Raw genomic sequence first — 14,187 nt, 5'->3', positions numbered from 1 at the left:
ATAAGATCACCAAAGCTCTGTCGTCCCAACCCTTTAGTGAGGATATCTGCAGTTTGTTCCTTGGTTGGCACATAAGTCATACATATAATTCCTTCTTCAATTTTTTCTTTGATGAAGTGTCTGTCTACCTCCACATGTTTAGTTCTGTCATGTTGAACTGGATTAAGAGAGATGCTAATAGCTGGCTTATTGTCACTGTAGAGTTTGATAGGAAGGTTCACCGGTACCCGTAATTCCTCCAATAGTTTTCGTAACCACAATCCTTCACAAATCCTTTGAGCGATTGCCCTGAATTTAGCATCAACACTACTACGAGCCACCACATTCTGTTTTCTGCTCCTCCAAGTTACGAGATTTCCCCAGATGAATGTACAATATCCTGTGGTGGACCTTCTATTGTCCACTGATCCTGCCCAATCTACATCTGTAAAGATCTCTACTTCCTTGCTTTCACATTTCTTAAAGAAGAGTCCTCTTCCCGTGGATCCTTGAGATATCTAAGGATCTTGTATACAGCATCTAAGTGAACTTCCTTTGGTGAATGCATGTGTTGACTTACTACACTGACTGCAAATGCAGTATCTGGTCTAGTATGGGATAAGTAGATCAGCTTGCCAACCAATCTCTAATACCTCTCCTTTTCTACTGGTTTTTCACAATCTTCAACCCTCTTTACTATTTCTATCGGGGTTTCGCTAGGTTTGCACCCTAGCATGCCAGTTTCAACTAGGAGGTCGGTAACATACTTTCGCTAAGACACACTAATTCCCTTTTTCGTTCTTGCCACTTCCATGCCCAAAAAATACCGCATCTGTCCCAAGTCTTTAACTTCAAATTCAGTAGCCAGAACCTTCTTCAATCTCTCCATTTCTACAGTATAATCACCAGTAAGGATTATATCATCAACATACACTATTAGAATTGTTCTCTTACCTCCTTCAGACCGTTGGAAGTATAGTGTATGGTCTGATTGCCCTTGTCGATACCCTTGATTCTTTAGTACCTTTGCAAATCTATCGAATCACGCTCTAGGAGATTGTTTGAGGCCATATAACGATTTCTTTAGTTTACACACTCTGTTTCTTCACCTATTCTATTGAATCCTGGTGGTATAGTCATGTAAACTTCCTCTTCTAATTCTCCATTTAAGAAAGCATTTTTAATATCAAGTTGTTGTAGTGGCCAATCTAAATTGGTTGCTAGAGACAAGAGAACCCAAACTGTATTTAAGTTTTCCAATGGTGCAAATGTGTATAGTCAATGTCGTAGGTCTGTGTAAAGCCTTTTGCAACAAGTCTGGCTTTATATCTTTCAACTGTTCCATCAGATTTACATTTCACTGTGAAGACCCATTTACAACCCACGATTTTTTTGGTATTGTCTCGGTTTCCAATCTGCCGGTTTTCCATGAATCTCCCAGCAGGTGTTTTTTGAATGACCTGTTTTTCGGCAATGATCGCACCATATTTTTCCTCTTTGCGGTCGTTGACTTGGTCCCCTTGGGCCTTTTAATACAAGAGCTGAGGTATCCCGCCTAGCGTGTAGCCCATCTAATTTTTGGGCGGATACAGGTAAAGGAGGGTCCAACCCAGCGGTTTCATTTTGAGGCCGCAGCATCACCCACCTCCTGTTCTCTTCCCTCCTGACCTCTGCAAAGACTTCTCGGGTTGAAGGGAGAGGTCGCCGGCCAAGGGTCCGTCCCCTCACGTCGTCGAGCTCTCGATTCAGGCCAGCAAGAAACTCGAAGACCCTCTCGTTTTCGAGCCTCCTTCGGTATCGCGTGCTGTCGCCGGAGCACTCCCACTCCTCGTCGATCCTCAAATCGAGCTCCTGTCAGAGATGAGTCATCTCCATGAAATACTCGGTGAGACCTCTCTCACCTTGCCTCATCTGCCACAATCAGGTCTTGATGTCGAAGATTTGTGAGTAGCTTTCGACATCGGAGTACGTCTCACGTACGGCTTCCCAAACTTCCTTCGCCGTCGGCAAGAACAAGTAAATTTTTCCGATTGATGGTTGCATCGAGTTGACGAGCCAAGCCGTGACCATGGAGTTTTCGGACCTCCATCTTTGCAAGGCTACAGCGTCGGAAAGGTCTGGCTTCCTACGCTCACCGATAAGATAACCAAGCTTTCCTTTTCCCTCAATCACCACTTTCATGGACTGAGCCCATTCACGGAAATTTTTTCCGTTTAGTTTTTGCAATGAGAGTGGAAAGACTGTGTTATCCAGTCCATTCGTACCCCCACCGAACGTAACCTCTAAGTCACCGGTGATGTTTACAGAGGAGGTAGAGCATCTATTGTTAGCCATCGTTTAGCTGGGTTTGAGAAACCCTAGCTCTGATACCATGAAAGAAGAAACGACTGAAAAATATTTTCTTCATTGTATTGTTCTTATGTACAATCCAATATATAATACGATTACCTATTCTAAACAAGGAAACAATTTCCTACTGAATAATATCAAATCCCCCATAATTACCCACATTCCTAATTTGTATTTTATTTACAAAGATATTCAGGATTGATATTTTAACACCCCCACTCACAAAATATTTCTGAAACAACATATTCTCTTCTAACAGCTTAGATAAAGTTCATTCACCAGACTGCCTGTGTTCATACTCCCTAACAGAATGGACTGGCTAAAAGGATGAATTAGACATTTACTTGAGATAGCATGGTCCCTGCTTTACTCATATGCATCCATGCATGTTCAAGCATTGTAATGACAAGTTGCCTCGCCATGCAATTAAGTTTGTATTTGTTGGATGTTCTTAAACTTAGTAAGGCAATAGGTGTTATAATCCTATGACTTAGTCTTTGTGAAACTAGGTCAATGCAGATGTTATCTCAAACACCATATTTTCTAGCAAAGTATATTGATTCTCCTTGTAAGGGAACACCCTTTTTTTTTATAGCAAAAGAAAATTCTTTGATAGATTAAGAATATATAAACACGAGTATAAGACAACTCCTTGACAAAATCTAGGATGATCCAAACAAAAACAAGAAGAAAGACAAAAAACAACGAAAACGATTCAGAAAACCAGGACAGGCTAACAATTCAGCAAAAAAAGCCAATCGCGCTAAATATCTGAAAAGCTCACCACCTTAATGTTCCGTTGACCCACACACCAAAGAGAAGCCAAATAATGAATCTTCTCTCAAACCAGCAAATATGACACTTTCTTCCCAGAGAAAATATATGTACTATGTTCCAGCCAGAGACCTCCAAAAAATGCAAAAAAAAGGCACACTTCCATAACACTGCTCTTTCCTTTTTCCTACCAAAACCGACGAAAGAAACTACTAAAAAATCCTTCACTGTCTCTGACAAGCCCAGCATTCCTCAAAATAATCAAATAGCAAGCTAAAAGGGAAATTGAAGAAGATATAGTATATAGAATTAAAACAAGCTGGGTAAAATGGAGTGCGTCAAGTGAGTTGTGTGATTGTAAAATACCCTTAAAATTAAAAGGTTCAGAATGTCGAGCAACTAAGAAACAACATGTACAAAAAATAAAAGTTGCTGAGATGCAAATGTTAAGGTGGATGAGTGGTTTAACATTAAAAGATAAAGTAAGAAATGAACATATACGTAATAATTTAGGCATAGCACCAATTGAAAACAAGATAAGGGAGGGGTGGCTTAGATGGTTTGGGCATTTGAAATGCAGGCCTACTAAAGCTCCAGTAAGCAGGAGTGAATTAGTTATTGTGTCTAGCATGAAAAGGGATAGGGGTAGGCCTCAAATGGCTTGGAATGAAGTAGTGAGGAAGGATTTATTAGTCCTTAATTTAATAAAAGAAAGCACTCTTGATCGGGTGAATGGGCGGAAAAGGATTCATGTAGCCAACCCCACCTAGTGGGACTTAAGGCTTGTTGTTGCTGTTGTAGCTTGCTCCAAATCTTCAACATACAAAATCACAATGCATAAAAAGGTGTGAAGCAGTTTCAGAATTGTTAAAACACAAAACAAACATCTGGGGAGAGCCTTCAAAGGTTTCCTAATCCGCAACAAATTATTGTTGTTAATAGATTAAGCACAACCAACCAGATAAAAGCATTGATTTTAGGGGAGACTTTGGCCTCCCAAATAGCTTTATAAAGAGGAAAAAAGGAAACATTATTAATCAAAGAAAAACAAAAATATATGCAAGAATAAACCCCCGAGGAAGTCAAAGACCAAGATCGACTATCTGCTTCTAAAGAGAACCGGCAATTACTTAACAAGCCTAGCAAAGAGGATAACTCTTCTGTCTCCCTATCATTTAAGGACATCCAAAACTGAAAATCCCAACAAGGTAAAGGACCACCCAGATCAACAATAAGAGAGGAAACGAAATATTTCTGCCCTGAGGTCGAACAAAAGAGCTAGGATAAGTGGACAAAATAACATTGTCCAACCAAGGATCTTTCCAAAAATATTAAACCCCCTAACATAAATTTAGGATCATAACAAAGATAGGATTAGTATAAGAGAGGACTTTCCACAAATTTTCCAAAGAACATCAAGATCCCAAATTAGTGTCCCACCCATTCTCATCAAGACAAAACTTGCTTTTAACAACATCATGCCACAAGGAAGAAATTTCTAAAGCAAACCGCTAAAGCCATTTGGCCAAGAGTGCCATGTTCTTAGACACCAATTTACCAAGACTCAAACCACCCTCTTATTTAGACCTACAAACCACATCCCATCTCACTAAATGATCCCTAAGGCCCCCCCTACCCCTGACCACAAAAAATCCCTTATAGTCCTCTCAATCTTGTCAACAACTGCCCATAGGAATTTTAAAAATGGACGGAAAATAGAACCGAATACTAGAAAGACAAGCCTAAATGAGAGTAACTCTACCTCCTAGAGAAAAAAAGCACCTTTCCACCCATCTAAACACTTATACGTTCTCTCCATGACCGGATCCCAAAAACTAACAGATCTAGGATTAACCACCACCCCCCCCCCCCCAACCACCACCACCACCACCAAAAGAACCTCTAAATAGGACAACAGTCCATCCAACACAACCCAACCCACCTCCGTAGCCAAACCCCTAACATGCTCAATAAGTGCATTAATTGCCCACTATGCCACTCTTCTCCATGTTGATCTTAATCCCCAAACCTTTTCAAAAATGTGGAGAAAACCAAAAATGTTCTAAAAATAAGGCCTACGATCCTCTAAGAAGAAGATAGTATCATTCGAAAACTGAAAGTGCGAAACCATCACCTCCTCCCTCCCCACTCCAAACCCTTTCAATAAACCTCTTTCCAGTACCATATCAACCACATTACTCAGAAACATCAACCACTAATACAAACAAAAAAAAGGAAAGAGGATCACCTTGTCTAATTACCCTCATAGCCCTAAACAAAGATTTAGGCTCACCATTCACTAAAACCAAATAATTCACATTAGACATACAACCTCTCATCCATTTACGCCATCTTTTCTCCAAACCCCATCCTTATAAAAATCTTATCCAAGAACTTCCAACTCACCCTATCATATGCTTTTTCAAAATCTAGTATAAAAATGTACCCTTTATTCTTTCTTCTCCAAATGTCCTCAACAACTTCATTTCTAATCAGAATGGCATCCACAACGTGTCTAGCTCCCCTCCCCCCCCAAAAAAAAAAAAAATGCACTTTGAGCCTTAGTGATAATCTTATCAAGCACCACAGTCAACCTATTAGCTAGTACCTTAGTGACAATTTTATAAACATTAGACACTAGACTAATAGGTCTAAAATCGAATAGCTTGATAGACCTACTTTTCTTCGATACCACAGTTTAAAAAGTGGAATGAATACTCTTGCTTAAGCTCATGTTCCAATAAAAATCACTAAAAACCTTCAACAAGTGTTTTTTAACCACTACCCAATGATTATGAAAGAATGCCAAATTTAACCCATCCAGCCCTAGAGCTTTATCCCTCTCCATCCCATAAGTTGTAGCCCTCAATTTCGCTTTCTCAAAAGGTCTTTCCAACCACCAAACTATATTGTCAACAAACAAAGGTTCCCACTAAAATCCTTCCACCATCTATCAATATCCTCCTTATTAAACAAATTAAAATTAAAAAAAAAAATTATTTTAGAAGCAATCTGCCTAGGGTCTGAAATAATCTCTCCCCTACCTACGTCCAACTCCCTCATCAAATTCTTCCTCATTTTCCCATTTGCTATCCTATGAAAAAATCTAGAATTACAATCACAATCTCTCATCCATTTATACTTCGTCTTCTGCCCCAACTTCTCATTTCCTTGAAAATCACCTCTTCCAACTCATTCTTTGGAGCAGCTCTTTTCAATTCCTCCTCTCTCAATAGGGTCATTCCTTCTTTCTTCCGAAATAACTCTTCCAACTCGCCCAAAATACTAGCCTTTCTAAAGCTAATATCTCCAACACATCCTTATTCCACTCTTTCAATCTCTTCGACTTTTTTTTATAAATCTAAAGCCTTCCCCCAACCCCTCTGCACTTTCTCACTCCAAGAATTCCTATCAAGAGGCTGAAAAGAAACATGCTAATTTCTTCTTCTTGGTTCATGTAGTGCTATTTTTTGTGCCTGATGTGCTTTTGCTGGTTTATTTTGATGAAAATCATCAAAAACAGTGACTCTTGAGGAATCATGGACATGAATTTTTGGCTACAAAATCAGTTCCAAATCAAAGACCTAGTCATCCTTCGCTATTTCCTTGGTAATTGAGGCTATCAAAAGTAGCAATAACAAAACTTCTCATTGTGGAAATATATTTTAGACTTATTAAAACCAAACTTGTATGTTGAGAGCTAAACTGATTGATACTTCCATGGACTTAAATGTGAAGTTATCGGGGATGATGGACCCAACTTTACTTCCATACAAGAAGTTGGATGGAAATCTTATTTATTAGACCATCGCTAGACTTGGCATATCCTTGGTTGGGGATGGTTAGTCAGTTTTTACGAGAATCACATGCAAACACAGTGGGATGCTGTCTATAGGATCCCTTTGGTACCTCAAAACTCTCCAAGTAAAGTAGATATCATCATCACAAGTGGGAATTGCATATATGAAATTTTTATTTTCAAAAGGAATCCCAAATCAAGGACATGGGCATCCTTCGTTATCCCCTTGGTATTGTAGTTGTCAAGAGTAGCAAAGGATGAAGCTTCTTGTGGTAGAAATATACTTAACTTGATAGATGAGTCTTGTATGTTAGGATCTAAACTTACACTCCCATTGATCCAACTGTGAAGTTATCTGGGATGATAGACTAGATTTTTATGACAAGCTTCGGTATAGGACGTCAAATGGAAAATTATTTATTTGACTAGCACTAGACCTAACATATCCTTCGTTGTGGGGATAGCTTGTAATGGGGAATCTCAGGTAGACATAGTGGAATACTAAGTGTTGTATCCTTCAGTACCTCAAAATATCTCCCGGTAAACAGTTAATGGTAGAATAAGAGCTTTGTGGTCAACTACCAATCTACCATGTACCATATGTATACAAGTGGTAAAACTTTTTACTTGACATGGCAAGAAAAAAACTGCAATTTCTAGGTCCAGTGCCAAAGCAAAATACATAGCTATGGCCATTTTGCTTGTGAGTTAATATGGCTAAAGTATGCTATGTCAGAGGATTGGAATTCTAGTGACAAAATCTATAGAAATATGTTTTGTGATCATCAAAGCTTCTATCTTATAACAGAGAGAGCTATTCTCCTTTGATGACTGTTTTCCTCCCTCTCTCTAAGGCTGCAAACAAACCAAGCGGCTCGAGAGCTCAGCTCGATAAAAGCTCATTCAGGTTTGTTTATTATCTAAATGAGGGATTCCAAAGTCCAATTTTCAGGCACGGTTAGCACACAAGCCAAGCCTAAACACAGGCAGGCTCGAATCATTTCAGCTCCTAAACAACTTGATTATTGGGCTCATTTCTTATTCTTCTTCTTCTTTTCTTCTTCTCCTCCTCCTCCTTCTATTGTTATTAATCAATTAATTAATCAATCAATAGTCAACCTATCCTTCTTCATCATCATCTTCTTCTTCTTAGCAACTATTTATTGAAGGATCAGTAGAGTATGGACAAACTAGATGTTGTCGAGGAGGTGATCAAGGAATCTAAAAATAGTAATTAAGAAGAAGATGAATTAAGGAATGAGGAAGAAAAAAGGAAATGGATAGTAAAAAATAAATCTATGGAGGGAAAGGGAGAGGCGTCAATTGGGGTATGTTCTTTTCTTGTAATGGACAAAGAAATGGTTGGAGGAAGATTGATATATATGTGGGAGAGGGGGTTGGGGAAGAGAGAAAGAGAGAGTGACCAAACAAGCCCTTCTTGTTTTTTTTAATTTTATAAGGCTCTAGGTAATCTTCTTCCTCAAATTCTCACTCTCTAAACCAAACAAACTTCGCCATTTTAGTTTCCGCACCCAAATCCATCACCACTTCCTAGAATCCCCACTCAACCCTCCCTCAATCTCTTCAATCTACCCTCCTCAACCTCTACAGCATGCCAGGCCCATCTGCCTTCCCAAAATCTTCGTCATCCACTGCCACCCCCAGATCATCCAGCAACACCACCTGAAACCACTCCCCAACTGGAGGAGATGAAGCTTTTCATCTCTATCATGGAGATACGCAAGAATTGTCGCACATTGAAAATGCAATACAAAGCCATTGCCCCAGGCGGATGTACATGTCCTTCCTGCCACACTTTGTGGGCCTGCTTGCTTGCGGGCCTACTAGGGTTCTCCGTCTTAAGCCCGGACAATGGGCTTGGGTGAAGTTACAAAATTTTGTTTTAAATTTAAAACATGCAATTATAAATCGGTTTGGTTTTGGTTTCATTCGATTTTCAGTTTAGCCTTTATGGTTTAGCCTAAAATCAAGTTGAGCCTGAGCTAATAATTTAACTTACGAGCCAAGCTCGAGCCCAACTCTTTGAGCTCAACCTAAGCCGATCCCAAGCCCAAGCGTAGCTTTTCCTCTATTGAGCCAAGCCCAAACATGCTGAAGCTTGACTCGGCTTGACTCGTCTGCAGCCCTACTCTTCTCCCTCTAGTAGGGGTGTACTCGATTTTATATGGTTTGGTTATGACCCAAACCGATTACTGAACTGAAATTATCAGTTCTAAAAAATTACAAACAATATGAACAGGAAACTATCAGCTTAAAAAATCTCAAACTGTCGGTTTAACGGGTAGGCTCAGTTAGTTTTTGTTTTTCAAAATTTTTACTAAAAAATCAACTTCTTGTTTGGGCCAAGAAGAACAGCTACATAAAAATTAGCCTTACCCTCGGCCCAAAACCTTAGCATCCATGGCCAGGAGGAATGAAAGAAGAAGACTGCAAGGGTATCGGTAGGAAGGAATAGAAGTTCCCTTCTCCTGCCCAAGTAATGTGGAGCAAGAAGAATGCAAGGAGAGGCAGTGTGCTGCAGACTACAGCAGCACAACACTCCTCAGTCCTCCCACATCGAAATACTGCAGAATAGTGAAGCCTCTCCATATCTATAAATCCCCATCCAGCCATCCATGTCCCTTTTGTTTTGAAATATTGGCTAAAAAAAATTAAAAATTAATAATTAAACTGGAATATGCATTGACTAAATAAAGGTGCTAGTAGATTGATATGTATTGTATGAATATACATGTGTACTACGTATAAAATTAATATTTTTATTGATTAATTTGGTTTTTTGTTTGTTGGATCTGTTTTTGCTTAGAAACCGAAACCAAAGCTGAAATTTTTATTTTCGAATAACTGAAACCAAAACCAAAGATTGAGGAACCGAACCCAAACTTATTTCGGTTGTACAAGTTTTCCCCCTAGTGCTGCCCTCCTGTTCTCTGACTCTTGAATCAGATTTCTCAGATTCACAACAATCTAAATAAGTAACATTGATGCATGGTCACACAATGTTATTCTTAAAAATATCCATTATCAAAAGGTATAACAAGGGGCTGAAAATGTAAATGACAGGCAATTTCAGGCATACAATTACTCAGAAATAGAACATATTTGTACTGCTCAATGATCTTCAAGTTCAAGATACTGTTCATAACCCTCATTAGGAGGAAGAGGAGGAAGAGAATATGGAAGAAACAAAGTCCCTAAAAAATGTTTGCCAATCTACTCTTAAATGCAGTCAAACAAAAAAAATCAGCAATAACTAAATGCAGTCAAATCACAACATGCATATTTTAACTATAGTTTACGACATCTTTACCTTGCACAAATAGTGCATTAAAGTCATTTTGTTGTTTCTTGCGCGAGTATCTGACAATTTTAGGAGACTATCCAATTTAAATCCTATTGCAGATCCTGCAATATAAGAAACAGGGACTATAAGCAAAGAAACCTTTTTTAAGGCAAAAGAAAAGATTGTTGGAGTCCAGAACATTGTGTTAGAGCGAAACCTCGTGCTGTGCCCTGATTCAATGCATTTCCTAAAGTGAGGATTGTCTGCATTACTTGACGCAATTTCGCAGATTCTTTAACCTGCAATTAGTATAAGAACACCTGAGATACATGGCCAAATGTATATTCACTAATAAAGTTTAAATCAAAAACCTTAAAGATACCTCTCTTGCAGCATCATTAATTGTACTCAGGTTAGATCTTAAGTCATTCACCTGAACATATTTAAGGATATAAGCACAAACTACTTTAGATGGTAATAGCATGCAAAACAAAATACATGCTTCGCAGAATCAATCCCAGACAACATACCTGACTGGAAAAGGTGATTCTAAATGCAAATACTCGCAGCTTGGATTCTACTCGAGGGACCTTCATCAACTCGAGGAAAAACTGAAATGCTTATCAACCACAACATACATGAGGAATCAACAGGAAAGATGTGTTTGCAATCAGATTAAAGCAGCAGGAAGCAGCAGGAAGAACCTGTTCACACTTCCCCAGCATTTCCTTGCTCCCAGCATAATTCTGAATGTTTAATAAGACCAGTAAGAAACAAACAGTTGAAATATAACTACTGCAAAAAAATAAAGCCATGAAAGCCTATTACACTAGATATAAATCATCAAACACAAACACCCATTATGGCTTTTCACCATTCCTTTTTAGCAGAAAGAAAGATGTTTAATTTGGGTAGAGTTGGAGTATGATTCAGTATGAATTTCTGAGTTCACAGGAAGATGCAATTCATTTGTGGCATCCGATAGCAAGGAATACTTGGGTTTTTAAAGCATTCAGGGGGCTTGTTATTGAGGTCTGCAAAAGGATTTGTTAGTTTGAGGCTGCTGTCAACATGGAGGGGTGAACTTGTGCCTAGAGAGAGTGATAAAAACAAGCTCCAAATTATGAAGAGGCATCAGGAGGGTGGAAGTCACCTACAGCCATAAAGAAGATATCCAATAACAAGGAAGAGTGTAAAGTGCAGACCACCAGAATACAAATCTAATTTTGTGAACCAGTTCTAAATTAAACTTGAACCCATCACCAAATCTAAGTACTGAGTTATCTTAAGTGTTTGATATCTATTTTTTTTAGATAAACAAAGAAATTTATTGGAAGAGATAAGAATGTACAACAACATAAAAAAGTGGAAAAGAAAGAAAAAACAGGAGCATGAGAAATCCTCCCTTTAATACAAAAACAAAAAATTACACCTGGAGATCATCATGTTCTGAAAGCCAAGTCAATGAAGCAGAGCCAAACAGTCCCACTGCAGGTCTCCCAGAGAAACATGATGGAAAAAGCCAGCCAACTCCCATAAAGACGCAAGATAAACAACTCTACTCCAAACCAAATTATTAGCTGTGGCCACCCCTTTGAAAACTCTGGCGTTTCTCTCCAATCAGACGTATCAAATAACAGCCATAATAGTGCCTCACCACAAGGCTTTCCTATCCTTCCCTTTTCAAAACCTCTAAAAGTGATAAGAGCAAAAAGCCTTCAAAGTGGAAGGACAAATCCAGTGTTCACCATATATACCAAATAATTTATGCCAGACAAAACCCAAAGTAAAGGGGCAATGAAGAAACAAAAGTGAGCAAGTCTCCGCACTGCTCAAACAAAGGACACAAATATCCGGTGGTATGGCCTTATTAGGCCTTCTCTTCTGAAGCACATCATTAGATTAATTCTATCAAGTAATGCAGTACAAATAAAAGCTTTTATTTTGAGGAAGCTTCAGCTTTTCAAATCAAAGAGTAGAAACCAAAAGAATCCTCTCATTAGGGTTGCAAGTCTAATGTCTAAATATGAGTCTTTTTTTCAATTTTAACCTTCTCAACTCTCAGGACCATAAATATTTGATAAAATCAACAAGAAATTGCATAAATTAAATCTTTTAATTTAATATAAATATTTTTTTCTTATCATATTTTTAATTAATAATTATAAACAAAAATAACGTAGTTTATTGTTAAAAAAATAAAAAATTATAAAATTTTAATTTTAACCACTTGGGTGGTGAGTCTTATTTTCATTTTTATTTATTACCAAGGATAAAAATGGAAAGGAGACCTCTAATTCCCCACCTACCAAATCAGATGTGTTTTCATATCCAATTCTATGAGACAAATTTTAAGAAAATTTAGAACTTCCACCAAAAGCTTTTATGTTTGACCAGTTCACTTATTTAGTGGACTAGTTCAGCTATGATAGTCGCCTCTTAGAGGCCATTTATATAAGACAAACACACCCGTAGGGGAGAAGAGGATGAATCATATTGTCACTAACGGTGGTTCGACGAATATTTAAGTGTGAGGAAAGCATAGTGTGCTCAAGGGTCTCGTGCACTAACATTCTTTGCAATCTAGAGCAAAGAGTTGAGTTGCTTTGGCAAAGGCACTAAAGTATTGGGTAAATTAGAAGATCTAATCACAATGGAAGGTCTGTCCCTCTAATTATAATACAAGTCAAGTGCATAACAATAATCATAATATATTTACTAACCCACAATTGCAAACATAGCAACAATACATATTAATAATGCTGAATAGGGTTGTAATCAGTTTTCAGTTTTGTCCAAAACTGATGTCTAATCTGAAATGGTTGGTTTTTAATTTGTAAGACCAACAACAAACCAACAAACATCAGTTTATTCAAGATCGGTTAAAGGTTCTGTCAGTTAGGTGTGGTTATTGGTTGTTTTCTCAAATGTGATATTTTCAAATATTTGACCCAACATCATATTCAGTCCAAAGCTCAATCCATTGTTCATCTGGCCCTTGGAAGATTTTAACAACCTAAATTTCAGTGAACCACATGCTGGTTTGAGACGTGCAAGGAAAATTTGGCAGGAGTATATGAGAATGTGTGGAGTTTGATTTTTATAAGAGGGGGAATGATCATCCCTTATTTTTCATAGGCAATGCAGGACAAATAGTTCCGACCAGTACACAGAAGTAGCAATTGCTGGACTTGTTAAGTTGCTTTTACCCTCCTATCGACACCATGTCGAAAATGAACTAGATGGGGGAGGTTCTCCTTCTCTATAAAACCTCCCACCAATCCCCCTACCCATCTTCTTGCTGCAACTTTAATTTAAAGAGCAAAAATTAATTTTAAAATTAGAGTAGCTCAATTAGATAATAAAGAATAACACATATAAAATAGCCAAAAAGTAAAATAAATATATATTTATTGATGCAGGGGCAGCATCAAGAATCTGCAGCCGTGGGAGAGGTTAGAAGAGATTAAAGAGAACAAGGAAGGGGAAGAGAGGATAGAGGAGCTACAAGGGGAAAACTTACTTTCGCTTCAGTTCAAATTCAACAACTGCCTACAACATGGCTTTCACACACTATTTATATGAAAGCCTCTTCACATGAAATTACATATAAACCCCTAAAACTACATTACATTACAAACATAACCTTAGAATACACAAATATTACAAACCCAACCCCCAAAATACACATAATATTATATTAACTAAATTAACCATAATATCTATTAACTAAACCCAACAATCCTTAACCCGATTCTTATTGTTCTCCAACATGGATATTCCCAAGATCTTACTTCTTGTCCTACATCAGCTCTCCCCTAGTTAGAAAAAATTCAGCCTCGAGTTTTGAAATGTTGGAGGATCATAAGTAAGAAGCAAACTTGGACTCTTTGAAAGCCAGCCCTTGAGTGTTACAAGAAATCACACTTCATTGGCAACAATGGGAATTAGCACCAATGAACATGTCGGGGATGACAGACTC

General features: G+C 38.1%; 1 protein-coding gene across 1 annotated transcript in view; it reads right to left on the bottom strand.

Moving 5' to 3' along the window:
* Positions 1-14,187, bottom strand: part of LOC131155741 (formin-like protein 14) — an 86,097-nt gene that overhangs the window by 58,274 nt on the left and 13,636 nt on the right. Inside the window, exons 9-13 of the mRNA XM_058109115.1 lie at positions 10,910-10,951; positions 10,736-10,816; positions 10,588-10,638; positions 10,423-10,504; positions 10,233-10,327 (exon numbers count right to left, since the gene is read on the bottom strand). Of these exons, the coding sequence (XP_057965098.1) occupies positions 10,233-10,327; positions 10,423-10,504; positions 10,588-10,638; positions 10,736-10,816; positions 10,910-10,951 (351 nt within the window). The remainder of the gene's footprint in view (positions 1-10,232; positions 10,328-10,422; positions 10,505-10,587; positions 10,639-10,735; positions 10,817-10,909; positions 10,952-14,187) is intronic.

Source organism: Malania oleifera, chromosome 5 (genome assembly GCF_029873635.1).
Source record: "Malania oleifera isolate guangnan ecotype guangnan chromosome 5, ASM2987363v1, whole genome shotgun sequence".
NCBI lineage: Eukaryota > Viridiplantae > Streptophyta > Magnoliopsida > Santalales > Ximeniaceae > Malania > Malania oleifera.
Note: the sequence above shows the minus strand (reverse complement) of the source record. Positions and strands in the feature narration are given on the sequence as shown.